Source organism: Dioscorea cayenensis, chromosome 16, assembly GCF_009730915.1.
Source record: "Dioscorea cayenensis subsp. rotundata cultivar TDr96_F1 chromosome 16, TDr96_F1_v2_PseudoChromosome.rev07_lg8_w22 25.fasta, whole genome shotgun sequence".
Lineage (NCBI taxonomy): Eukaryota > Viridiplantae > Streptophyta > Magnoliopsida > Dioscoreales > Dioscoreaceae > Dioscorea > Dioscorea cayenensis.
This window is the reverse complement of record NC_052486.1, coordinates 23,898,872-23,924,425: the sequence shown is the minus strand read 5'-3', so window position 1 is coordinate 23,924,425 and position 25,554 is coordinate 23,898,872. Positions and strand designations below refer to the sequence as shown.

Here is a 25,554-nt window from a genome sequence, read left to right as displayed (position 1 = left end):
TTGCTTAGTTTTATTTACTAAGTAATCTCCGATCCGATGTCTGTGAGCATGCCTCTGTCTGATTAATCAAGATGTGGATTCTTTTGTTTGTTTGTTTGTTTGTTTACTTCTTTCTGTTTTCCTCTTGACGTTGTTCTGTCAGCACAGCATCTACGCAGAAAACTGCATGATGCCTTCAGGCTCCAGCTCCAGCTCCAGCTTCAGAGACATAATATTTGGACAAAATATGTTTCGACACTTGCCCACCATTCTTATCATGATTAAAAAGTATGGTTTGCTTGACCATCCAAACACAGATTGTCAGAGGATTATACAAATTAATTATCCCCATGTGTTGTGTTGTGTTGTGTTGTGTTGTTCAAATGGACGAATGGGCTCAATAATATTGCTCTTTCATCTTACTGCTAGAATTTTCGGGTTCATTTGCTTCAATCGATGGAAGTATTATGTTGCATGATATAATACTAAATCTGTTTTGTTGTGATGAAGACTCTGAAACTGTTGTAGGATACACACACACAGGGGGTTTAATTAGTTAATGTTAATGAGGTGAGGTCATGTATTCAACTTTTATCCCTTTTTGCTGTGATTAATCCTTATATAGTTAACATGTATATTTACTTCCTCGCAAAGTTTGGAATTGGAAATGATTGAGGTAGAAAATGAGCAGGGCTCTCTTTTATTCTCCCGAGAAGAAACATGATAGTGCATGGAATTTGCCAGATAGATTTCACATATAACTTCTCACCAGATTTGTTAAATGACTGATAGATATTAACCTTTTTCTTTTTCTTTAAAAAAAAAAAAAAATGGGCGGAAGGAACCTTTACTGTTCTAATATTGTGAAGGGGGTGATACTATTTTATTAAACTTTTCTCTCCAATGTCCATCAAGGAAATTACTAGTCATTTTGAAAAATGCATGTACAAAATACCATTGTTGATTAAAGCTTTTGTGCCTTGTATGGTAAGGGAGCTTAATCATTGATACTTTCTATTTTGCAATTTCTTTCTTTTAAATAATAAAGATTTTGTGCTTGTAGACGCTCTGTTTTTTTTTTTTTGGTTCAGCATGTCAGGCGGTGTCAAAAGTTTCTCGGCTATGCGCCGGCTATGCTTGCCTACTGAAAGTGTTATATTTTGCATCCTGTTCACTTACCACTTTTGGATTGCCATGAGGTGTTATTGCTTTTCTGATGGATCAATGAAGATATGGTTCCACCGAGAAAGTTGGTCGCTTTTAATTCTTCTGATGGGACATTACTTTACCTGTAGTGCAAACATTGTGCCCATTTTTATTGTAAACAGCCGCAAAAATTGTTGTGCTTTTATTATCTATACTATACTATTATTTATTTATTTTTTTTTTAAATAAATATGAATAAATCATAATTTTATTGAATAAAATGAATTATACTATTATCTTTAGCTCTTATTTCGGGTTCTTTGAAAATTATATATATTTTATTGTTAGACAGATTGCTTGGGTACCAAGCAAGGACTTTTTATTCTTTTCAGACCACTATGAATAAAGAAAAAGGAGGCCCGGGCCCAGGCTGAGGCTGGATGGGCAAAGAGAGGTGTGTTAGGTCTCAGGACTCAGGAGGCTGATCAAGTCAAAAATGTAGGTCTGCCAACCCGGATCTTTCTTTCTGGGTTTATTTATTTATTTATTTATTTATTTTTTACTACACCGTCACTTCCCTCTATGGCTATTCACTACTCACTAGTGTTATTCCATTGGTCCCACAAAATTATTGGGGACTAGGAGAGCGTCCTCTTGGATTCAGTGCTCACACCAATTCACCCTCCCTCCCTCACTTGGGCTGAGCTTATATTTGAGATTTCAATATAAGAGAAACACAAACAAGCATCCGTGCTTCAATATAACAAATTAATACACAATGGAGTTTCATTTTGTGCTTCTGGAACCAAAATCATTTACAAAGATGCAGTTACAAGTTGAACAACATGGTCATCTCTGTTGCAATCAGATGTGTTGTAACCCAATATGTATCGGGCATGCAATAAAGTCTTCAAACTATGTCAATGAATCTTTGAAAAAGATTGCATGTGTTATCATTCAGTCTCAGAATCTTCATCACTGTTCAAGTATACCTCCATAGCTTTCTTGTCCCCTATTATCATATCATCTTCCTCCATTCTTTTCTTCTCTTCTTCTCTTGCTCTCTTCGCTGCTCTTTGCATTGCCATCTCAAGCCTGGATGATACAGCTTCCCAAGAGACGAGCTTCTCCAAGAAAGTTGATACATAGTCAACCCGCCGGTGCTGCTCAAATTTCCAAAAAAGGTCATTCAGGAACAAAATCAATCTGTGACTAAGGGCTTGTTTGGGATGGCTTTTTTAAAGCCCAGAAGTGCTTTTTTATAAAAAAAGCACTTCTGGGTTTTAAAAACCATGTTTGTGTTGGCTTTTGGGAAAAAGCTGAAGCTGTGAAAAAAGCTGAAATACAGCTTTTTTCATAAGCTGCTCAACTGGTGCTTTTGAAAAAAGCACTTTTCAAAAGCTGTTTTGTGGGTTGTAAAATTACTAAATTGCCCATGTTTTTTTCTAACATTTCCCCATCTCTAGCCCTAAGTTATAATAATAATTTTATAATCATAACACATTATAATAGTAATTACGATGATGATGATAATTAATAATTATTATTATAATCATAATACATTAAGTTATAATAATAACAATAATAATAATGATAATTAATAATAATTATTATTACAATCATAATACATTAAGTTCTAATAATAATAATAATAATGATAATTATTACTTATTATTATTATTTTGCTCATAATATATTAAGTCATTATTATAATAATAATTATTATTAACAATGTATAATAGTAATTTAATAAAAACTTATGAATGCCCATTTTAGTAATTTCCCACCCCTAAAAGCACTTTTAAAAATCTACATCCAAACAATTCACACATATAAAAGTGCTTTTGCATTAGTTTACCCAAACATAAAACATTAAAAAGCACTTAACTTACTCTCCAAAGCACTTAAAAAAAAAGTGCTTCTACAACTTAACAAAAAAGCACTTTTTTTTAAAAGCCATCCCAAACAAGCCCTAAAACTAGAGTTTAGTTATGTTACTCATCAAAGCTAGCTTTACCTCATAGTCAAGGTAGTAGGCATGCTGTTGGACCAATTTAATTATCAGTAACAACTTTAAGCAAGTGTTAACCTGGAAAAAGTATATAATTCAAAAGTAATATGCAGTTAAAAAGCATACCTCCCAGACATCAATAGCAAGGAGTGGCTGCAATGAAACATCAATATCATCTGGTCAGCTTCTTTTTAGAACAATAGAAACACATGGAAATCAACACCTAAGATAATAATCACAAGCTTATCCCTCTTAAGAAATCAAATAACAGATGAAATGAAACATCAGTCAATGTCAAATGGTGGCTGCTAAGCACATTTCACAAAACACCACCGACCTGACACGGGAGGGAATGTGTTAAGCTATTGAATGAGTTTTTCCCCTTTCAAAAAGCAGTACATTTAGGAACTAGATCGTTAAAGCTTGTGAATGATTTTTACATTCTCTAACTGAAAGCTCATCTACCGTTATTTGCTAGGTTGGATGCAATGTTAAGACGGTTCATTGTCAGAGTTTAGTAATTTGTGTTTGATCTTTCACAGCTTAACAAGAGCTTGATGTTATAGTCTAGTAGAAAAATAACATAAAAACTCCATGCCTCAATAGAAAGAAAAACCTGAAGGGTTATCCCTACATTGGTGGAAGATTGTCCTTGAGAGGAAATCTGCTAAACCTGCCCTGTGTACAGGGCCTATATTAAAAGTGACAAGAACAAAGGAGTGAATGATTGTGGGCATTGGTACTCAGAGCATTGTACAGTCTGTGCCCTTGTAAGATTTGCCAAAAATACACATTAAAAAACTATAGTTGTTGGAAGCGAAAGTGATAGAACTAATCTAGATGACAATAGCAAAAGATATAAGAGTCAACAAAAATTTGAAATTTAAAGCCACAACCCCTGGACTTTGATGTGGGGAAAATGAATTTGGCATTTAAATTTAGTAACGTGGAGACTGTACATGATTCTGAAAGATCAATTCTTGAATTTAATGGTTGCCAGCAGAGTGACACTATTGACCTACCACATAATTTGAATGATGGCACACAAAAGAACATGAATATCACAAGGTTTAACACAAGCCTATTGGGGGAAAACATCCGTTTACACAGTTTCATCTCTTTGAGCCACCAATTGCAGGATTCTGGCTTCTTTAATATATAGGGTAAAACCTCCATATGGTTATTAATTCTTATTTATATTCAGAGATTTGAGCAGAAATGAAGATATATCACTGAATTCCTCTCATCCAGGTATCACCAAAGCATTGGAGCTGATTAAAGAATAAAGACCATGAACTATCATGTGAACGCTCAAGCACAAGTCGGACAATATAAAAAGAAAGTAACATGGATGCATAAAATAAATACCGATAATGAATGGTCACTGCCCAGTGAAAAATGCTTACAGAGTAGTCCCAGACCAACGGATTCACCGCATTTGGAGTCTTTGCAACAACAAGTTTGTTATCCTTCTCCGAGGGGAGGGGATTCACAGCATTCCCCACATCTAATTTGTTTGCCTTGTCTGATGTTAATGCGAACAGGAAAAAAAAAAAAAGAAGCTCCTTAAACATGATGGAAATATCAAATGAATGCAGCAGAGCAAGATTGGGCAAGCAATTGAGAAGCAGCAACTCACACACAAGCCAAGCCCAGCCAGACCCAAATTGTGTTGATGCAGCAGCCTTGAGTTCCATCAGCATTCTTTCAAGTGAGCCAAAGTCCCTTTCAATCAATTGTAGAAGTTGGCCGGAGGGACGTCCTCCACCACCTGGCTTCATGGATTGCCAGAAGAAATCATGGTTCCAGACCTGTAAAGATGAAACATGTTATTTTTATTATTTATTATTTATTATTTATTATTTATTTTAACAGCTTGCATACATAAACATACAAGTGAAGAAGAACATAAATATAAATATATATATATTTGGGTGAAATTGAAGACCTGGGCAGCATGGTTGAAAGAAGGGAGGAAATGACCCTTATTATAGGAAGTGAGAATGATGTCCTCCAATGGCATATCATCGAGGTCAGTCCCAGCAATCTGCTTGTTGAGGCTGTGGACATGGCCTCTGTGATGCCTGCTCCAATGGTACTCCAACGACTCCCGGCTAATGTATGGCTCCAATGCGTTCTGGGGAATGAATGGCTCCATCAATCATCATTGATGAACAAGTAAAGCAAATACCAGAATAGAAGCAACAAAAATATATATATGAATTATTAAGAATTTAGGCAGGGGTAGGAGGAGAGTGAAGAGAGGGAGGTGTACGTACGGTTGGATAAGGAGGCGGTTTGAGCTCAATCTGACAAAGCACCTTCTTCTTCTTCTTCTTCTTGTAAGACGACGATGGTCCACAGCCTCTTGTGATCAGCTGCGACCAATACCATGGCGCTAGATTTAGCAGCATTGAAAGAAAGGGTTTATCTAGGGTTTTTAAGGAGGGACAAACCTTGGTCTTGGGTTTGGAATTGGAAGCCATGAATAAATGCGGAGTGAGAGCGGAGCAATAAGAAGAAGAAGAATAAACGGCTACCTGCATCTTCCTCACAAGTCACACCCGGGAGTGACGCCGGAGGCCTTTGGCTTATCTATCTCTATCTCTATATCTCTATCTCTATCTCTATCTCAGTCTGGTCTTCTTACATTACTATTCAATCATAGTAATAATAAATAAATAAACAGTTGTTATCATTTATCATACCATAAATATTTCTACAACAACTCAAGTTTTTATGTATTTGAATTTTTTTTTTAAAGGGTATTTGAAAACTCATTCGTACTCTTTTTTGTTGCTAATTTCTGCTTATTATCATTATTAGCATTATTAATTTTTTAATTGAGCTTAAACAAATTCAACTCATGTACAGTGATGATATCTCTATGTAAGTTTTTAATGTGACTTTTTTAATTAAAACAAAAAAACAGAGGTTTAACAAATCAATGCAATGCATACAGATGGGCTAAAAACAAAAATTTTGTGTTGGGGATGGGCTGGTTGAGCTCAGCCCGGTTATTGTGTAATTTCAGACTGGATTGAAACTATTATTATTCAACCAAGATGAATTGAAGCAGCGAGCAATATTTGCAAGCAACTATACTATTTGACACTGTGAATCCGTTTTTTATAATGCCAACTAGTAATCTAATTACTGTACATGTAACTGAATAATGGAGTTCTTTCATTCCCAAGAAGAGAAGACAACGAGGCATGGATTATGTGTAGCGTCTTTTTGCTCAAAGAGACATTCTTTTATATGTCTGTCCTCTTCAACCCAAAAGGCACATCTTCCGTATTCAAATTCGATTCAATTTTCTGAATTTCAATTTATGTGAATGTCATGGTTCAGATTGGTAGACAGTCTGGCCCCATTTCTTTACAAATAACGAGCTAAAAGCAGCACAGAAGGCAAAGGTGCGTAAAAAAAAAATGATAAACGGTGAAGAATCATCACCTGAAACACTGGATATACGGGTAAATGGAATGCTTTAGCAGCTGCAGCACTACCAATTACCAATCAAACAACAACTTGTTACTTGTCATATAAATATGTCGTACGTCTCAATCATAGAGTTGATCCAAACGGACAATGTGTGCATAATAGAGGTCTGGTCCCTTGGAGTTGATGCATGGGAAGACAATGCCTAGTGGATTTTGTGCTGTGACTCATTCCCAACTCCATCATCGATTCATCATCACTCAGTGAAAATTTCTTGATGATAATTCAATGAATGTGCAATGTGAATTCTTCGGATGGAGTTCTTTAATTTTTTCTCTTTCATTTTTAACAGCCTGCGGATTCTTGACAGAGACCCTCTAAAGAGAGGATAGAAGCAGCATTATCACATGAAACCGATGATTAGCAGAGTTGTTTAATTATGCATTTTATTAATCAAGACTTTTGACTTAGAGTGAGGATGATAATATTATAATTTGGAGTTGCAAATATAAACTGCTCACACGGTGGTTTATTCATTTTTTTTTCTTTTTTTTTTTCTTTTTTTTTAAAAAAGCTTACTCATCTTCAAGCAACTGGTATATATAAATCACAGTGGCACTCACAAATCAATTAATTAAATTGTTTTTAATACAACCCAAAATATTTATTTATTTTTTGACAGAGTGTCACGTCCCAGCCCACCGCAGAGCTCACAAGTTTTTTTTTTTTTATATATATGATAAGATATTATGACTTTATTTATTTTCTAGGATTCCCTGTTAATTATTATATCTAGTAAAAGAGAATTTTATAAGTTCCAAATTAAAAGATTTTTTAAATAATAAAAATATTATAAAAAATAAAAAATAGGAAACAAAAACAGAAGTAGTAGTAGTTCTTCTGTTCTAAGAGGGTCAGGAGACCCGTTGTTTTTTTTTTAATTTTTTTCTGTTATTTTTGTTTTTATGGTTAGTGGAAGGGTTGTTGTTTGTTTTGGTTCTTTTTCTTAATAAACGTGATTTATTAACTTTTTTAAATAATAATAATAATAATAATAATAAGTAGTAGTAGTACTTGGAATTGAAGACTTGTGTTTTTAATGGCAACAACCCACGCTCTCGTCCGCTCCCTCTGAGACTCTGTGAGTGTGTGTGCCTTCCTTGGAAAAAAGCCGCCGGTGACTCACTGCAAGTCTTTCTCTTCTAACTGCTATCGCACTTCTTCAGCAAATTCCTCAAAAGTCTTTGCTGCTCTTTTTGGTGCACATTTGGAAATCCACTAGAGATTTTATTTAAGAACAAGTCCCCTCCCGAGAGAGATCAAACTCCTAGTAAGTAAATGCAATTTTCTACTTATGTTTTTGGTTTCAAAATGTAAACTTGTTTCTTTCTCAATTATTATTATTATTTTTTTTTTTATTCATCTTTAAAAAAAAAAAAAATCTTTTAGCTGCGACTTCTCCCCCATTTCCATTTCGTTGGTGGTGAATCAACATCTTTTGTTTCTTAATCAGGTTACCTTCATTTACCTGCTGATCTGGATGAAAAAAATAATAAAAAAAACCTGGTTTTATTTGATTTGAAGAGTAGTAGCCTCTCACATGCTCTATTTCAATCATGATTCTGATTGTGATTTTAGCCTAATTTTGAAATGTTTGAACGACCCCGCTGGGACCAGGATCTGTTCTGTTTCTATCCTTTTCTTCTCTATTTCATTCATTATTTTATTTTATTTATTTTTTGGGTTGGGTGGGGGGGCACTTGAGGTCCCCTTCCTCTAGTTCTCTCTTTTTTACAAATTTCTGAAATATTGGCAAACCAGTGCCAGCGTTATTGATGAAACATAGAGAAATTTATGCCAAAAACGTTTCTCTGCGTGTGTGTGTGTGTGTTTAGGTTGCTCACTTGATATATAGTAATGCTATGCAAAAAAAGCAAGCCGTTAAAAATTTCATCTTTGCTGCATCAGAGAGAAAGCCTGAAGACCTTTCCTTTGGCTTTGGTACCTCAAATGATGAGGAGATTAGCTTGCTGTCGCCGCCACAACAGAGACATCAGCATCGACTTTGACGAGAATAATCGTATGTTCATCTCATCTCCACTCCCTTTCCATATTTTTTTTTTTTAAATTTATTTTTGTAAAATGGATAAAGTACATGTTGATTGATTTAATGCAGCTTTACATATGCATTTGCTCCTTTTTTATTATTATTATTATTATTATTATTATTAGGGAAAACATCATCTAGAGACGTCTCTAGATTTCAAATCTAGGGATGTTTTTAAATCTAAACCGTTGGATCATCATCCGATGGTTGATTGATTATATAAACACTGTACACTTTTTTACTGTTCATGATCACTGTACAATACTGTAGAACGCAGTTTTTACTGTTTATAATAATAAGAGTCGTCAGATTTTCATCCGATGGCTACTATGGACATCCCTAGATTTGAAATCTAGGAACGTTCCTAGATGATGGATTCTCTTATTATTATTATTATTATTATTATTATTATTATAAATTTATTTTTATATTTTACGTTTTTTAAAAACGATTCTTATTTTTTACTCAATCACTAACCACCATTGACTGGCTCACTTAAAAGCCGACCAACACGTGACTACTTCATATTCGATTGAAGTAGCCAAGTAGGTCCAAATTATGTGTCTGTAATCTGTATGACAGAGGGTAGGAAAAATGATGGGGATGGTGGGTGCACTGTACAGTGAGACAGTGCACAGTTGGTGCTCAGAGTTTTGTAATAAATAGGCCTTATTTGTTGTGTAAAATACTAAAATAATCCTGATCTGCTAACACTTGCTGTTTTCATGCCGCCACCCGCCTATGGTTTTGGATGTGCTATGTGCTGTGTGCTGTGTGCTATGTATTTACTCTCACTCTCACCTTGCATGTAGTAACTGTTGGCTTGGATTAGATTAAACTTTTGATTTCACAAGCTCTTAAACTTGGAGTATTTTGGTTTCTGGTCGTTGGGAAATATTTACATGTGCATGAATCCATTTGTCTGACTAGCTAGCTTAGTCACGTGAGTGATGTGGTATGGCACTATGGCAGTGAAGCCTTGCTGCTGTTGCATGTGCCACTTCATCACTCGTCATGCGCTCGATCCATTCCTTCATTCATTCTTCCAATATTCCATTCATTCCACGCTCCAGAGGCTCGTGACTCGTGAGGCTGCAAGTCATCACCTACTTCCATTACTGTACATAGTAGTCCTTTACAGTCTTTACAGTCTTACAGAGTAGTTTTGCCACATCACCACCACCACCACCACCACCACCAGCAGGTTCAGGAACTCAAAAGTCTCCTCCTATTGAATTGAGCATATTTTCACTAATACATTAGAAGCTGTACAAGTGTTATGAACATTGTTTCGACTCATCAAGAGGGTATACTGTAATCTCTTTTCTTCATTAAAAAAATAAGCTTAAACTATTGGGTCAAATTAAGAAGAGTTTAAACTAATTAGGTACAACGTTCGTTTCTTCGAAGTAGCATGTAAGTTAAGGTCTCTGTTTCAGTTAATAAAAATGGGGTATATATCTCTGCTGCGGGCTTTAAAAGAACAAAAGAAACAGTCCATGTGAAATTTGGCATGGGAAAGTTGAAATAAGGTTTCAATTATGTATGCAGGTGTAGTGACTTATAATGGGCTTGAGAGTTTCATCCTCAACAGCTGCTCCCACGACAACATCAGTGGCAACAGTGGCATGATGAGTGGTCCTGATGGCTGTGTCACTACTACTGATTTATTGGATGAGGATTCCACGAGTTGCTCCTCTAGCAAGGATGCGTCTGGCTCCTCTTTCTCCTCCCAATGCTTGGCATCTAACAAAAAGGAAAAGGAAGAGGAGGAGCAGCCTCTGCATGACTTGGATATCCTAAGCTGCCTTGATCGTGTCTGTCCCAAGGGGAAGGCTCAGCCTACTGCTTACTTATTGTGCATATCTGATGTTGAGGTCATGAAGGAGAAATTTGCAAAGTTGTTACTGGGTGAAGATGTTTCAGGGGGAACTCGAGGGATCAGCACTGCTTTGGCATTGTCCAATGCCATCATAAACCTCTCAGGTACTTTGCAAAGTTCTAAACTGTACGTTCTTACACATTCTCTTAATTATTTGCATTTCCATGTGGTTACTTTTTACCCTGTTCACCATGATGGCTAGCTAGGTGACTTACCACTTGGATAATTTATATATACTTGATGCGATCTTATTCTAGCTTGTATACCGTATATATTTCCTCCTCATATGTGGTGTGTCTGCAGTGATTATTTAACTATCACAAAATTTATGATAATGTTGATTGAGATGGTCTTATATATATATATATATAGATATATATATGCATGGCAACATCCTTGAGATGCCATGGAATGTTTTCATTCAAAACTGTTGTTGTTATATATAGATATTATCTGAGCTTTGTCAATGTGACTTCTTTTCAGCATGTGTTTTTGGGGAACTGTGGAAATTGGAGCCCCTGTCCGAGGAAAGAAAGAAGAGGTGGCGGAGAGAGATGGACTGGCTGCTCTCCCCTATCAACTACATGGTTGAATTGGTTCCTGCAAAACAAAATGGTGTCAATGGCCGCATGTTAGAGGTAGAGGTAGAGGTAGAGGTAGAGTTAGAGGTCCAAAACTAAGTAAGGGTGCTCATCTACTTGGGACATATATCTGACATTTTTGACTTCGTTTATGCAGGTAATGACCTCAAAAGCTCGTTCAGATGTTCACGTGAGTCTTCCTGCCCTTCAGAAACTTGATACCATGCTCATTGTGAGTAAACAATGCATGCTTATTAAATAAATTACTACATATTGATAGAAATACCAATTGAATGAACAAGCAGCAGCCAGTTAATTCTTCTTCTACTACGTACATTCTTTGCATGCAGGACGTTTTGGATTCCATGGTGGACACTGAGTTTTGGTACTCTGAGGGAGGCAGCAGAGCAGAAGGTTGGAGTAGTACTCCTGACTCTAGACCAAGCAAAAGATGGTGGCTGCCATCTCCACGAGTTCCTGAGTCTGGGCTATCGACATCTCAACGCAAAAGGCTTGGTTGTCAAGGGAAGCTTGTCCATCAAGTCCTCAAGGCTGCAAAATCCATTAATGAACAAGTTTTGCTTCAAATGCCCATTCCGACTGCTGTCAAAGATGCTCTTCCAAAGGCAAGGAAACATCATCCCTATCTTTATCATCTTTGCTATATTATATAAACTGGTTGATCAGTTATATATATATATATATATATACGTATATGTGTGTGTGTGTTTGCGCTCGCATTGCAGTCAGGAAAGTCAAGCTTGGGAAAAGGTCTCTACCATGCAATAACTGCTGAATTCTGCTCCATTGAGGAAATCATGCTCTCCCTCAATTTGAAGAGTGAGCACTGTGTGCTTGAGACTGTCAACAGGTTAGAGGGAGCAATCTTTGCATGGAGACACAGGATTTCAGAGCAGCCGCCGCTGCCATGCAAAAAATCACCAATCCGTTATCCGTGGCATTTGATACGCGACGCCAGATCACAAGCACAAAGGATGGAGGCAGCACTGGAAAGAGCAGAAACGATTCTTTGCATCCTCAAGATGAGATTTCCAAACTTGCCTCAAACTTTTATAGATGTTACCAAAGTCCAGGACAACAAGGTTAGTGCGTTTAGTGTATTACTTAACAATAATAATAATAATAATAATAATTACATATATATATATATGTTTAATTAATTACCTATAAAAATAAAAATAAGAATAATAAAATAAAACAAATACACTGCAGGATGTGGGGCATTCGATAGTGGAAGCATACTCGAGGGTGCTCGTGAGCATAGCGTTCAGAATACTGTCGAGGATTGGAGACATCTTGCAAGAAGATGAAGTGAAGAAGCCGAGCACTCCAATTGCCACTCTCAGATTTGACTTTTCTTCAGATGTGTACCTTGCTGGTATTACTGAAACACCACCAGGCCACATCAGGCGCTCCCTCATTGACCAGATGAACATTGTTGATGGCCGCATTTGCAATTCCATCGCTGTTAAAACTCCCAAGGATTTGCACTTGTTCACCGTCATCAGTCAATAGTATTATTATTAGCGTCACTGCAAGCTTTTTTTTTTTTTGGTAAAATGACAGGAATATTGTTATGCGTCCTGCTTTTATGCTAATTATTATTATTAAAAAGGTATTATTGTGTATCTATTAATGTCTTATTATAATCACTCTTGATTGTGTTCTGACACTCTGCTATTTCTTTTAAGTATATGTCAAGGACGGCAATGCGGTAACACCTGTCCCTTAGGGCCCCCGGATTTGGTTCAACGTGTCATAAGCTAGCTCATCTCAATCACTTAACGTAGAATTCCAAATTAACTTTATCAATAGGGTTTGAGAAAATTAGCCCAAAAAATAAAAAAGTAAATAAATAAAAACCCCCTTCCAAATATAATTGTTTCCTCATTATTTCTTTACAATCGCAATTTTATGGAATTATTCCTTGTTTTGTCTGATGGCAAAATAAGTAACAAAAGATTTTTAGCCGATCTCACCATGGTATTTGTACTTACTATAAAGAACAAAGCCAAGCAGACACATAATTCCCACTTATTAAAGGAACCAAGAAAGACCTCGTGTCTTCGAAGGTTGTATGCAATGCATTATATATATATATTAAACTCGAGTCCATCCTGAGTCTCTTTCTCTTGGTGTGAATAGAAAATAAATTGGAGGCTATTTGCTAAACCATGGTTAATTAGAGAATGTATTAAATATTTACATAAATAAATTAGCTATTTATAGGAAGCACAAGAAAGATAGGAAAAAAAAGGAAGAAAAAGAAGGGAGACGGAGGAGGAGGAGGCTATAAAAGGGACCGTGCCGGGTCCCGATTCCGTCCTAGTTCATCCCACAGAGTCTCCGACGCCAAGTCCGTCAACCTTCATGAAACCCTAAGCCTGCCCCAATCCCACTCCTCCCTCCCCCCTAATCAACCCCATCTCTTGGATCGATCCGATTGTCTTCGCTCTGCTTCTCCAACATCTCACGCATTCTCTTCATCCCTTTGCATCCGACGGCTGGGGGAGAAAAAGGCGTAGCCTTGGTTTGATCTTTTAGATGCTGGCGAAGGGATGGAGGAGAGTGGATCTCGAGGTGGTGAGGCCGAGGGTGGTTCATTGGATTCCTTGTCGGCGTGGAACCCGTGTGGCGGGGCTTTCCGACCGTACTTGGGAACGCAGTCTTCTGGTCGGAGGCCACCGGTAACTCGGAAGAAGACAGTAGGTTTTTTGCCCTCTTCCTTCCTTCTGTTGCGCCGTCTCCATTGACAGCAATAAAGCAATCTTTTGCTTTTCTTTCTCTTGCTTGGAGACTTCAAGTTTTCCACTTTTTCTGTTTTTACAATGCCTATCAATTTGTTTTTTCTGCTTAAGTTGAGAGTTTGGATCAAAATTGGACTTTTTTTGTCCCCTTAAAAAAAAAACAAAAACAAAAAAGGCATTTGCCCTGTCATCTTAGCAAGTTTATTGTTTAGTGTCAGAGACGGAATTATGTAACCAGTGATAGGATGCAAGACTTATTTTTTCCCTGAACATGTCCAATAGTTAGCTAGGAAATAGACATCGTTTATTTGTTGGATATTGGACAGATTTAAAGCGTTATCACCAAAATCTCACAAGTCGTTAGAGATCAAATAGTATTCGGCATTACTGATGTCATTTTTCTGTCTTGTTATCTACTTTTCTCGAAATATATTTGGAGTTTAATGTACCACATGAAGGTTGTCCTGGAAATTAAGTTACCTGCCATATCTATGCTTTGTTATACTGATTGCATAGCATAGTTGATGTGACTGTCTCTAGTTATAGTGTTATACAAGTTTGAGATTTTGTTATTAAGCTGGTAGCAAGTATATGCTTGGTCGTTGCAGCTCCTTCTGAACATTCCTCATCACAAAATCACTTAATTTGATTCTTTTTTCTAATATAATTTTCTGGTTTCATTGTTACAAATACATTTGTTCAATTATTCCATCTTTTAATTTTGCGCATTTGTGCATATGCAGATGGTTGCAAAATTAACCAGGGATATTGTTGCCACATACCAGTTATGTGATCCTGGCTTCAAATGTGCAGAAACATTGAACCTAAAGCATTTTTTTACTAGCCCATCAGTTGCGGTGCAGAATGATGGATTTGATAATGCAAATTCAGATATGATCTTGTACACAAACTTTGTGCTGGTTAATTTTGAAACAAGACAAAGGTTTGTTCTGCAACCATTACTTTAGACAATCCTTTGTTTTGTTACGTATTTACGTGATATTTCTTTCCGTACTTTCGCTTTTTCATTGATGGTTTTTGTTTTTGATTATTCCTTATTCTCTAGGCTACCTCACACATTATTTTCCTCATATACAGATCTTTCTCCTTGGTGTTGTGTGCGGTCTGGCTCACATATCAAATGTTTAACTGGGATTATGTTTTTATGCTGCAGGTATATTGTTAAAGACATGCTAGGCCAAGGAACTTTTGGACAAGTTGTCAAGTGCTCGATTCCTGAAACTGATCATTTTGTTGCAGTGAAAGTCATAAAAAATCAGCCTGCTTATTATCGGCAAGGCATGGCAGAAGTCTCTATTTTGAGTCTGGTACATGAAAATATGAAATACATAGAAGTTAATTTCATCATGTGCTTATGTCTATTATACAAAACTTTCCACATGTGGCTGACTCTTATTATTTATTTATTGCAGCTGAATAACAACTTTGATCTTGGTGATAATCATCACATTGTCAGAATGCTTGATTATTTCATATTTCGTAACCATTTATGCATTGCATTTGAAATGCTAGGACCAAATCTGTAAGGAATCCCTTGACATGTTGCACAAATAACTATTTTTTTGTTCATTCAGGCATTTGATTGAATAAGTAATGTAATCTGAATGTCTATGGGTTTTGTAGGTTTGAGCTTATTAAATTAAACAATTACAAGGGTTTGTCACTGAATATCGTACAGATGTTCTCAAAACAGGTTTTGACTCTTATTTTAATTGTTTTTTTTTTTTTTTATGCTTTTAACTTCATCGTGAGTGCCCATTGAGTTGTGGTTCTTATTCTACTCAATAATTTTTAAAATTCTTATTTGTGTTATGTCCTTAGATTCTGCATGCTTTAGTTGTGATAAAGGATGCTGGTATCATACATTGTGATTTAAAGCCAGAAAATATACTTATCTCCACAAGGTAATTTCTTTGTAATTAATAAGTGAAGCATGCCTTACTCTAAATTGTTGTAGTCAAACTTATTGGATCATCATACAGTGTGAAGCCAGCTGAAATAAAAGTTATTGATTTTGGATCAGCATGCATGGAGAAACAGACAATCTACTCATACATTCAGGTTGCACACTCACCCAATCATCAACATCAGCTTAGTTGTAAAATCCCCTTCTTGGTTGCTTGATATACTGGTTAAATTTCTCTTCTGTTACAGAGCCGGTACTACAGGTCTCCGGAAGTTCTTCTTGGTTGCTCGTATCCTATGAATTTTAGTTTGTTATATTATGTACTGGATGATTTTGGTATTCCTTCTTTTAGTTTGATCATTTATACAAGAAATGATATCGAATCAATAACCTGATATTTTGTGTGCCTTATGTATGTCCCTTTTTTTTTGTCTTGTAATGCCATTGCTGCACACACACACACACACACACACACACACACACACACACACACAGACATTTATTTGAGCAAAGGATTAGTGAAATTTCTCTGATTGAGGCATTAGTAAGCTTTGTTTTGTTCTTAACACTCAATCAGCTACACCACTGCAATTGATATGTGGTCCTTTGGGTGCATTGTTGCTGAGCTATTTCTAGGGTTGCCATTATTTCCTGGAGCTTCAGAATTTGATATTTTGAGACGAATGATAGATACTCTTGGGTAAGCATTTCTGTTCATTATGGATGTATTTTATTTTTATTTTATAAATAAGAATCGCATTTGCTTGAGGTTGCCTATATCCAAAGTGGGTTAGGATATGGTTTGGCCTACCTGATTCTAATTTGCTATACACCGAAAACTTATATTAGCTATATTAACTGATCAGAATTGGCACCAAAAAATGTTCAATTACTAACGCATAATTTTTTTTTATACAAATATATGTTCATAACGGAGCTGATGCTAGAGCAGCACCTTAACTACCTACAGAGCAAACTTGCCAAATGCTCAAATTTTGTATTCTCAATGCGTGTTATGAGTTATGATATGATATATTCTTGCAGTTTGGACATTTAGGGAGTTCATTCATGCTGTTTGTTTATATATTCCAATGTTTGCCATTTTATGTTTATGTTTAAAGTATAGTTTTCCCCTGGATATTCCTTCACAATGAGAAATGTGAAATGCTTGCTCTTTTGGCATTTCAACTTATGCGGTATTGCCATGTAAAAGCTGGCATGGGTGAATGGTAGATTGAACTTAAGTGCCATTTTAGGAAAGAAAATTGGCATATTAAATTTTGTATATACATAATAACTCAGTGGAATATTGCAGCCTACTTTGTGCTGTTCTTTGTCAGCATAACTACCTGCCATTTCTCTCTTTTATTTTATTTGTTGCGAGTCACATGGTTGAAATGGGCAACGACTGTGTTCTCCAACTTTTGTAGTGGACAGCCCCCTGATGAGTTGCTTAGGCTTGGTAGCAATACGAACAGATTCTTTAAGCGTATTGGTAGTATTTACAGCATGGAAAATGATGCAATGTGCAAGAGAATCTCGAACACTTACCAATTTTTAACAGAAGAGGAGTATGAAGCAGTATGTATTGACTTTTTTTTTTTAAATTCTAAAAGGTTTAATTATTTTCATGAATCTTTTTGATTCTTTTATTTTAATTTAATATCTCAGAGGGAATCGAAAAAACCTGTCATAGGGAAACACTATTACAATTTTGTAAAGCTTGAGGACATTATAACAAATTATCCATACAAGAAGAATTTGCCTGAAGAGGAAATCTCAAAAGGTTACTCTGATGCTTGTGTTTCACTAAAAGCAATTATCTTCTTTTCTTCTATTGTTATATCTGTGCATACTTAATGACCTTCACCTGTGTTATTGTGTGAAAAGAGAATCGCACTCGGTTGGCCTTGGTTGATTTTTTGAGAGGTCTTGTACAATTTGATCCTGAAAAGCGCTGGTCGCCTTTGCAGGTGTTTTTAACTCACCTAATCGGCTTTACTTTTATTATTCATCAAGAAAACTTGTCAGTCGTTTATATTATTTTGCAGGCTTCATTTCATCCATTTGTTACTGGTGAACCCTTTTTGTGCCCTTATCGCCCCCCTCAAGAGGTCCCGCAAATCGTAAGTTCTCTAGAATGCCCTCCTCATTTGACAGACCATTTATCTTGTCCTTTTACTTGTATGATATAGGACCATGTAAGAGTGAAACTTCTCCTGCAAAATATCAATTTCAAACTAGTGCCTGTCATGCTCTTCTTATGCTATGGTATATCTTATGATGCACCTCATGGGAGGCGCTTTGACTATCTTGTACTGCTGATTAGAATCATACCTAACGTTCTTTGTATTTTAGCCTGTCATTCGTGCTGTTGCAGTCAATCACAATCCAGTTGAGGGACATTGGCTAGCGGCCGGTCTATCTCCTCAGGTCATTTTCTGTTGGATTTCTGGTTACCAAACTGAAGTTTACAATGTTATCTGCTTGTCTTTGTCTCAGCAATACCGATACCAGCTTGGTTTGTTTTCCCTCCCCTTTTAAATGCAAGGGTCTGTTTTTGGACCTTTTCAGGTTCTGAATGTGCACAGGTATCTTCCACACAACAGTCCTCATATGCAGACGCCTCTTTCATATGGTAGTTACGGCAGCATGGGAAGTTATGGTAGCTACACTGATAATACTGGTTTTAGGAACAGCTATGGCAGCTATGTTGATGCCAATAGCATGTACGCATATCAGCCACCTGTTGGGTCATCTGCCATGAGCATACAGGGGCAATTTGGAGGATCATTTCTTGGAGCAAGTCCCGATGCTAGACGTAGACCCCCATTATCTCATGGAAATGGTTTTGGTATAAGCCCTAACACAAGGAATTTTGCTCCAATGTCCTTGGGAGTTAGTCCTTCACAGTATACTCCTCCAAGCTCTCAAATCCAAATTTCAAATGTGCCTCCTGGGAAATTTGGCCCCACTTCTGCAAGAGTAACTTTTCATGGCTCTCCTTTGGGCAAGGGTGCTGCAATTGGCCAATTTAAAAAGAGTTGGGGTAGCCCTGGAACTTCTCATGTGCAACTTCATGAGAACTCCTCACAGAGCTGGCACAATCATCATTCTGATTATGGTTACCCAGATGTTTATGCTCGAGGGGTTGCTTCTTCTCCTCTCAGCGTCCATCCAACTTCTAATTTCTCTAGCTGGAGGCCACAAAAGAAATGTGGGAATACATTTTTTTCAGGATCCTCTTCAAGCACTTATCAGAAGTTTCCAGTATGTCACCCGCCACCACAAACTTCGGAACTAATGTGTGATGAACCTGAAAGCAGCTCACCTCCTGATCCTGCAGATTGGGATCCCAACTACAGGTGTGTCAATGATCAGTCAGTCATATCCTGATGCCTGCCATCATACTGCATTTATCATTTATTGTTTCTCTATTCCTTTCATGTGTCATGAAGGCATGTAGATCGCCCAATGTCATAATTCCCAGTGATTTGTGAAGAAGATAGGCCTAATTTAGAAATTAAAACAAAACAAATCATAGCATGCATTTTTGCTGATGTAATTTATAGATGTTTGAACCACTTTGGTTTTATCACTGGGTTTATAATTATCTTCTCTTCAATACCAACGGTCATCACTATTTGTGTAACCAAAGTTAGAATTTGTTATATGCCGCATTTCTTTCTATATTGTATTTCTCTTGGGTTGTTGAAGTCCATTTGTCAGTTGCCTTATCATGAGATATGCCTAACCAATGTATATGATCTATTTTGTTTTTTGATGATGCATGTACCAACTCACCTGATAAAATACTAAAATACTTGCATCTTGCTGTGTTTTGCCTTATTTATTTCAATGAATCAGATATAATTTTGTATTTTCCAATTGAGTTTACCTCCATGGGTTGAATTTTTATTAGACACTAAGATCATAGAGAAATGTTTCTCATGCTCCTTTAATCACCAAATATTTTCATGGTTTCAGTGTTATAATGTGTGTAGCTTATTTTTATTATTGAAGTTTGTCCTAATTGGATGATTATTTTATTCTCATCTTTTAATGTTCATGTTACTATTTGTTTTTCAGTGATGAACTTCTTTTACAAGAGGATACTCCTGAAATCAACTCCATATCCTTTGGCATTGCTAAGGACATGCACCTTAATGATACAGTTGACCCTGCAAGTCAAGCAAGTGGAGCTAGTCGGTCCAGGGCTGGCTCTAATCAAGCTCCTTTTATTTCATCAAATCCCAGGTATGGATAATCTTTTTCCAACTTTGATATTTTCTTTGTTTGACATTTAAACATGTGGTTGGTAATGAAGATGTTATTGTCCAAACTCTGCATGTTTGTGTTGCTCTTGTGCTTTTATAAAAAATCGAGGTCAGAAGGTCTGTTTTCTTTATGGTTCAAGTGATTTGGTATAGCACCCTCAACTTTTTAGTCCAGAACTTTTCCCTTGGGAATGTTTTGGGTTGCAAAATCTTGTGAAGTCTATTTTTTTTTTCTTCTGTTGATGCCAGATTAGTGTGTAAATCTCATTACTCTATATTTATTTATTAATTATTATTATTATTATTATTAACTTTGTTTATTTTGTCCCTATTTCAGAACTGAAGGAAGATTTCCGGCACACCCTCCCTTTGTTGGTAATTTTCCTTCTACATCTGATCAGCTGCCTCCTTTTCCACAAAACTCTCCCAGCCGTTTTGGGCAGCAATCTGCTCGCAGATATATGCAGTCAACTTTTACACACAGTAACCCACGAGATCATCAACAACAATCTCATTCTAACTATAGCAGGGGAGATTCATACTCATCAGCAAGTAGTTTATTGGACAATGGCATTTCCTTGGGTAATCTACGTAATCAAGCTTAGTTTCTTGCATATTATTTCTATTTAAACTCGAGGTTGATTTATACATAGCAGATAACTTACCTTTGTTTTATTTGATTTCTAACTTTGACGTGAGTGCCCTAAAAGACATCTGCTTTTGTTATCAATAGAGCCTGTTGGTCCCGACCATAGTTGAAAAGAGGCTATGATGTATTTATTTTTATTTAATATACAAGGAGATACTTGCTGAATTTTCTTTGTCAACTTTTGTTCATCTACTCTACATTTTCATGTGTTTTACTTTGTTGATGTGCATCTTCTTTCAGTCTGACAAGTACTTGTGTTTTAGGACGAAGTGCGGGACACCCAATGGCAACCACTTTACCTTCATCTCATGCGTGAAAAGATTATGGAAGTAACTATTGTTTAAAAAGGTTTGCTGAGCTCTGTCTTCAGTGGATGTGACTGAAATTTCAGTTCATAGGCCATCTGCTTGTGCTGTCTCCAATTATATTCTTTTGGATCCTGTTACTCCAAGCTTCAAAAAGCATCAATGCATCAAGGCCATAATTTATTTTAAGTCATTGGTAGAATGTGCAATGTTTTTGGCAGTAGGATTGGAAGGCATGCTCAGATTGTTTACATGGGGAGTAATAAAATGAATCATTAAATTAGGCATGTGGATTTTCCTTTCTCTCCATGTACATTGTTGGATAGGTGTGTTTTGCTGCTGCTGGTTCTTGGTCTCCATGATCATCTTCTTCTCTGAATTAATGCAAAGTGAATTTGATCTTCCCAGTCGTCTCATGGCTTTTGGAGTAATTAATTTATGATTCATATAATGACTGTTAGTTACACTTGAATTTTTTTTTTTCCAATTTGCGGCATTATATACTCTTCCTGTTCGACTATTATTACATACAGATATAATACATGATTCTATATATATATATATATATGTGATGGGAATGGATGCAAACAATGTCGACTATTATTACTTGTAATGTTGTTTATTCTGCCTTCATTTCTAAATAATTCAGATTTTTGCACGTCAATAGATTCACAGAGTTTCCTGAATTATGTTTGTTTGAACTTGAACTTGATGAAAAACTGGAGTTTTGTTTGCCATTGATACGCCGGTCAGTTCCTTGTTGATTAAGTCCATGAAGAAGTCCAGATTGCAGAGGGGCAAATGACAAATAGATGCAGGAAGGAAAACTCAATTTTTCTCCTCTGTTTTGTCAAATGAAAAATCGCAAAATAAATAAAATAAAAAGATGATAAGAAAACCAAGCAGCTATTGTATTGAATTGTTAAAAAATAGTTTCTATTAAAAAGGAAAAAAAAAATTTTGAAAAAAAGAAAGGATACGCGTGATCTTCACGTGCTGTAGTCTAAAATAAACCAAAGTTTAACCTCATCTCTCACTCATCAGGAAGGGATTGTTTTTGAGTTTTCTGGTGATTTATTGCCGGCCATGGCCGCTGCGGCGGCTGAGGAGGCGGCGAACTCCATGTTTGCTCGTCCCAAGTGCTCGACGACAACGAGCCCCAATTTATATGTGGCCAATTGCGGGCCGACCGTGGGATTGTCCTTGGAAACCATCTCCTCGGTCTTCAGCGCATTTGGTCGAGTAACAGGAGTGCATGCCGCCGATGACACCGGTGCTCGTGTTATTGTTTGCTTCTCTGATACCACTGCCGCCCAAGCTGCCTATCAAGCCCTCAATGGAAACCCTTGCCCTCAACTCCGCGGTCGAACTCTTCGCATGCGTTTCTCCCTCCCTAAGCTGCCCGCTAAGGTATCAGTGTATCACCCGATCCATCCATCTTTTATAGATAAGTTTAGGTCATCACTTGGTAATCTCAGAGCTGCTTTCGATTGTTATCTCATGATGCTAACCAACTTCTTCCCATTTAGTGAACTACGGTGTAAGGCTTTTTCACCTCCAAATCCCCAATAGCAACACATGGCCTGAAATTTTAGATCAAACAATGTAGGTTTATTAGAAAACCTGAAAGCTATTTCATTCTGAAAAGAATTGTTATTGTGTTATTAGAAAGAGGATTTGGATAGAAGAGGGATATAATGATTCCAGATAAAAATAAAAAAAAAAATAAGGTTAAGATTTTGAATACAAGAACAAATTGATGATGCATTAGGCCGGATTGCGGTGTCAAAGTGTGCTTTTTCCAAATAAGGAAAGGTAAGGTTGATGGTGAAAGTACCATTGCTTCTGAAAGAGTCTGAGTCCCCTATAGAATGATTTTAAACTGCCAAATGATCCTCATAGCCCTTATATGATCAGTGAATATACACCCTTTGTCGATTTGCAGTAGGTGGAGATGGTTCTTCCTCATGTTTTAAGAGCTCGTGACATTTTACTCATCCCCTTTCTTTCTAATTTATTTTTTCACCATCTCTTTTAAAATATTTTTTGTTGGTTTGTTCGGTAAATATACATGTATCTCTTTTTAGGTTCAGGATAATGATTCACTTTCAGTATTTTTGTTGGCATCAGAGCTAGCTATTCCAGGAATATACCTGGTACATGATTTCATCACTCCTGAGGAAGAAGAGGTTTGTTGTTGCTAATTTGGCTATTGATTGCAAATAAATAGAAGCAGTATGCTGTACAACTTTCTCAACTTTCTCTTTCCAAGTTCATTTGTATATCATATTTTATCAGGTACTTCTTGCAGCTGTGGATGCAAGCCCATGGAAAAGTCTAGCAAAGAGAAGAGTACAACATTATGGTTATGAATTTTTATATGAGGTAGAATGTTTAAATTTAATGCATGCTGCTTGCTATAATTTTTCAATAATTGATTAGGTGATGTGGTTTTTTTTTTGTTTCTAAGTTTCTCATACTTTGATGGTTATGTTAATATTTGCCCTGTTACAAACATGCCTTTTCTGACATAGTTTATTCTTTGATCAGACCAGGAATGTTGATGCAAGGCAATACTTGGGCAATCTTCCATCCTTTGTTTCTTTTGTATTGGACAAAATTTCATCATTTCCTGAACCTGCCAACAATAAATGTAGACTAATGGATCAACTAACCGTATGTATACACCTTCTTGTCCCTTACCGGTTCAGTGAGCATATGTTGTTATTCTATTCTTTTTTGAGGAAAAAACTAACTGATTTTTTTGTTCATTTTTTTATCTTGGAGACCTCATCTCCGGTTTACCTTTTTTTGGTAACTTTCTCTGAATATGAAATGTACTTGCTTTAATATCATATTTGTGTTTAAATAGAGTTAGTGCTTTTGGTGGCAGGTCAATGAATATCCTTCTGGAGTTGGGTTATCACCACATATAGATACTCACTCAGCATTTGATGAATTGATTTTTAGCCTTTCCATTTCTGGGCCATGTATAATGGAATTCAGGAAATATCCACAAGGCACGTGGTATCCTCCTGGTGACACTGTTGCTGATATGGAAGGGGTTAATTTTATCAGAAAGGCTATTTTCCTTCCTCCTCGGTCAATGCTTCTTATGTCTGGAGAAGGTCGATATGCTTGGCACCACTATATTCCACATCATAAGGTGCAATGCTACTGATTCAATATGTCAGTCATATTTTACTGTGTGTATGTAGGTATATATATATATATATGTACATATCTTGTGAGAGAGATGCTATGAAATAGAACATTAAAATGTGTGTTTGTGGCAAAATCAATCTCTAGTTGGCAGCAAACTTTTCCTCTTTTATATTATAGACAGACAGGTAATTTCGTTTTACTCTTAACATATTTGTTTTATTTAATAACTATGCTGGACCATTTTTTTATTTCAAAAGAAAAGCCTTCTCAAAATTCTGTGCTCTCATTCACCTTTCTGTGGCACAGGTTGATGTTGTCAAGGGACAGTCTATCAAAAGATCTTCAAGAAGGGTTTCATTCACTTTTCGCAAGGTTTGTTGATATATCAAGCAGATACTTGACTTCTGCACAAGCTTGAAAATTTATTCACGTCTTGTAAACCAAGATCAAAGTCTCTGTGTAACTACTACACATATAACTACTGATATTGATTTGCTAGGATTTATAATTATGTCAGATTGGGTTCAAGGATCGCAAATGAAAACTAAATTTAACACTCTTTCCATTTAAACACGCATCTTAAATGAGTTTTGATATTCCACGGCATTGGGAATGGACCTTGAAAATTAACCATATGCTCAATTTGTTTTTTTAAGATTATTATACCATCTGTGTGTATAGATCTTGCAGCTTCTTATTGCCATGGTTAACAACAGCAGCTCATGTAAAGATCAGATATCTGATATTTTTGGATGGGCTTGTTGTCCATCCTTGTGTCCCAACAATTAATCTGGTTTCATTGTTTATGACAGGTGAGGAGAGGACCTTGTAGGTGTGAATTTCAGCAATGTTGTGATTCACGGAGAGGATCAAATGTTGAAAGGAGCTGCCCACCATTGGAAACTTCTCAATGACTCTGATATGGCCATTCTTGTCTTTCAACTAACACCTCAACAAATCAATAAGACAGGACATCCACAGCGTATGAGTAACTTTGTTTTGTTTTTTCTTCTTTTTACAGTACAACCATAAATACATTTTCAAAGATGAGTCTAATATTTCACGATCTTTGAGCTTAAAGACTCTTGTTATAGATACAGAATTATTACAGATACAGGAAAGAGGAGCTCGGAACCTGCACAATTTCCTGCTCCTATTTTCTCCCCTTTTTTTTTAGTTAAAAAAAATAAAAAAATAAAAATTGTGTTAGCTACTCGTGTGTGAAAATGATGGCATACTTGGGGACCACATGGTGCACGACTCCATGAGCAATCCAAATTTTTGGTTTTGAATGTCGTAATTTGAAATAAGAC

At 36.4% G+C, this 25,554-nt stretch overlaps 4 protein-coding genes across 14 annotated transcripts; 3 read left to right on the top strand and 1 right to left on the bottom strand.

Moving 5' to 3' along the window:
- Positions 1–1,886: 1,886 nt before the first annotated feature.
- On the bottom strand, positions 1,887–5,768 carry LOC120279003 (superoxide dismutase [Fe], chloroplastic). Of its 4 annotated transcripts, none has more exons than XM_039285822.1 (8): positions 5,593–5,766; positions 5,416–5,514; positions 5,085–5,273; positions 4,776–4,947; positions 4,543–4,661; positions 3,263–3,289; positions 3,143–3,166; positions 1,887–2,288 (listed from the first exon to the last, which is right to left on the bottom strand). In XM_039285822.1, exons 1-8 carry the CDS (start codon positions 5,680–5,682, stop codon positions 2,079–2,081), a joined length of 930 nt encoding a protein of 309 aa, XP_039141756.1. In that variant the 5' UTR covers positions 5,683–5,766; the 3' UTR covers positions 1,887–2,078. The 4 variants fall into 4 exon arrangements, with proteins under 4 accessions (XP_039141756.1, XP_039141759.1, XP_039141757.1 ...); XM_039285825.1 differs by having other exon boundaries at positions 5,416–5,534; positions 5,593–5,721; XM_039285824.1 differs by lacking the exon at positions 1,887–2,288 and adding an exon at positions 2,303–2,337 and having other exon boundaries at positions 3,098–3,166; positions 5,593–5,768.
- A 1,877-nt stretch (positions 5,769–7,645) lies between these two features.
- LOC120279002 (rop guanine nucleotide exchange factor 14-like) lies at positions 7,646–12,780 on the top strand. Of its 7 annotated transcripts, none has more exons than XM_039285820.1 (8): positions 7,646–7,910; positions 8,549–8,660; positions 10,239–10,673; positions 11,053–11,219; positions 11,308–11,340; positions 11,501–11,776; positions 11,897–12,253; positions 12,384–12,780. In XM_039285820.1, the coding sequence occupies exons 2-8, from the start codon at positions 8,591–8,593 to the stop codon at positions 12,684–12,686; spliced, it is 1,641 nt and encodes a 546-aa protein (XP_039141754.1). In that variant the 5' UTR covers positions 7,646–7,910; positions 8,549–8,590; the 3' UTR covers positions 12,687–12,780. The 7 variants fall into 7 exon arrangements, with proteins under 7 accessions (XP_039141754.1, XP_039141752.1, XP_039141755.1 ...); XM_039285818.1 differs by having other exon boundaries at positions 11,053–11,225; XM_039285821.1 differs by having other exon boundaries at positions 7,647–7,910; positions 11,053–11,207.
- A 645-nt stretch (positions 12,781–13,425) lies between these two features.
- On the top strand, positions 13,426–21,269 carry LOC120279000 (dual specificity protein kinase YAK1 homolog). Its single transcript, XM_039285813.1, has 18 exons — positions 13,426–13,876; positions 14,662–14,861; positions 15,093–15,246; positions 15,352–15,461; positions 15,563–15,632; positions 15,761–15,843; positions 15,922–16,000; positions 16,094–16,134; positions 16,423–16,545; positions 17,276–17,426; positions 17,517–17,631; positions 17,736–17,818; positions 17,897–17,971; positions 18,204–18,278; positions 18,420–19,210; positions 19,935–20,102; positions 20,460–20,704; positions 21,035–21,269. The coding sequence occupies exons 1-18, from the start codon at positions 13,730–13,732 to the stop codon at positions 21,085–21,087; spliced, it is 2,763 nt and encodes a 920-aa protein (XP_039141747.1). The 5' UTR covers positions 13,426–13,729; the 3' UTR covers positions 21,088–21,269.
- An 835-nt stretch (positions 21,270–22,104) lies between these two features.
- On the top strand, positions 22,105–25,406 carry LOC120279603 (alkylated DNA repair protein ALKBH8 homolog). Of its 2 annotated transcripts, XM_039286531.1 has the most exons (8): positions 22,105–22,486; positions 23,164–23,265; positions 23,375–23,461; positions 23,627–23,752; positions 23,864–23,890; positions 23,970–24,242; positions 24,548–24,613; positions 25,054–25,406. In XM_039286531.1, the coding sequence occupies exons 1-8, from the start codon at positions 22,163–22,165 to the stop codon at positions 25,153–25,155; spliced, it is 1,107 nt and encodes a 368-aa protein (XP_039142465.1). In that variant the 5' UTR covers positions 22,105–22,162; the 3' UTR covers positions 25,156–25,406. The 2 variants fall into 2 exon arrangements, with proteins under 2 accessions (XP_039142465.1, XP_039142466.1); XM_039286532.1 differs by lacking the exon at positions 23,864–23,890 and having other exon boundaries at positions 22,106–22,486.
- The last annotated feature ends 148 nt before the right edge of the window (positions 25,407–25,554 follow it).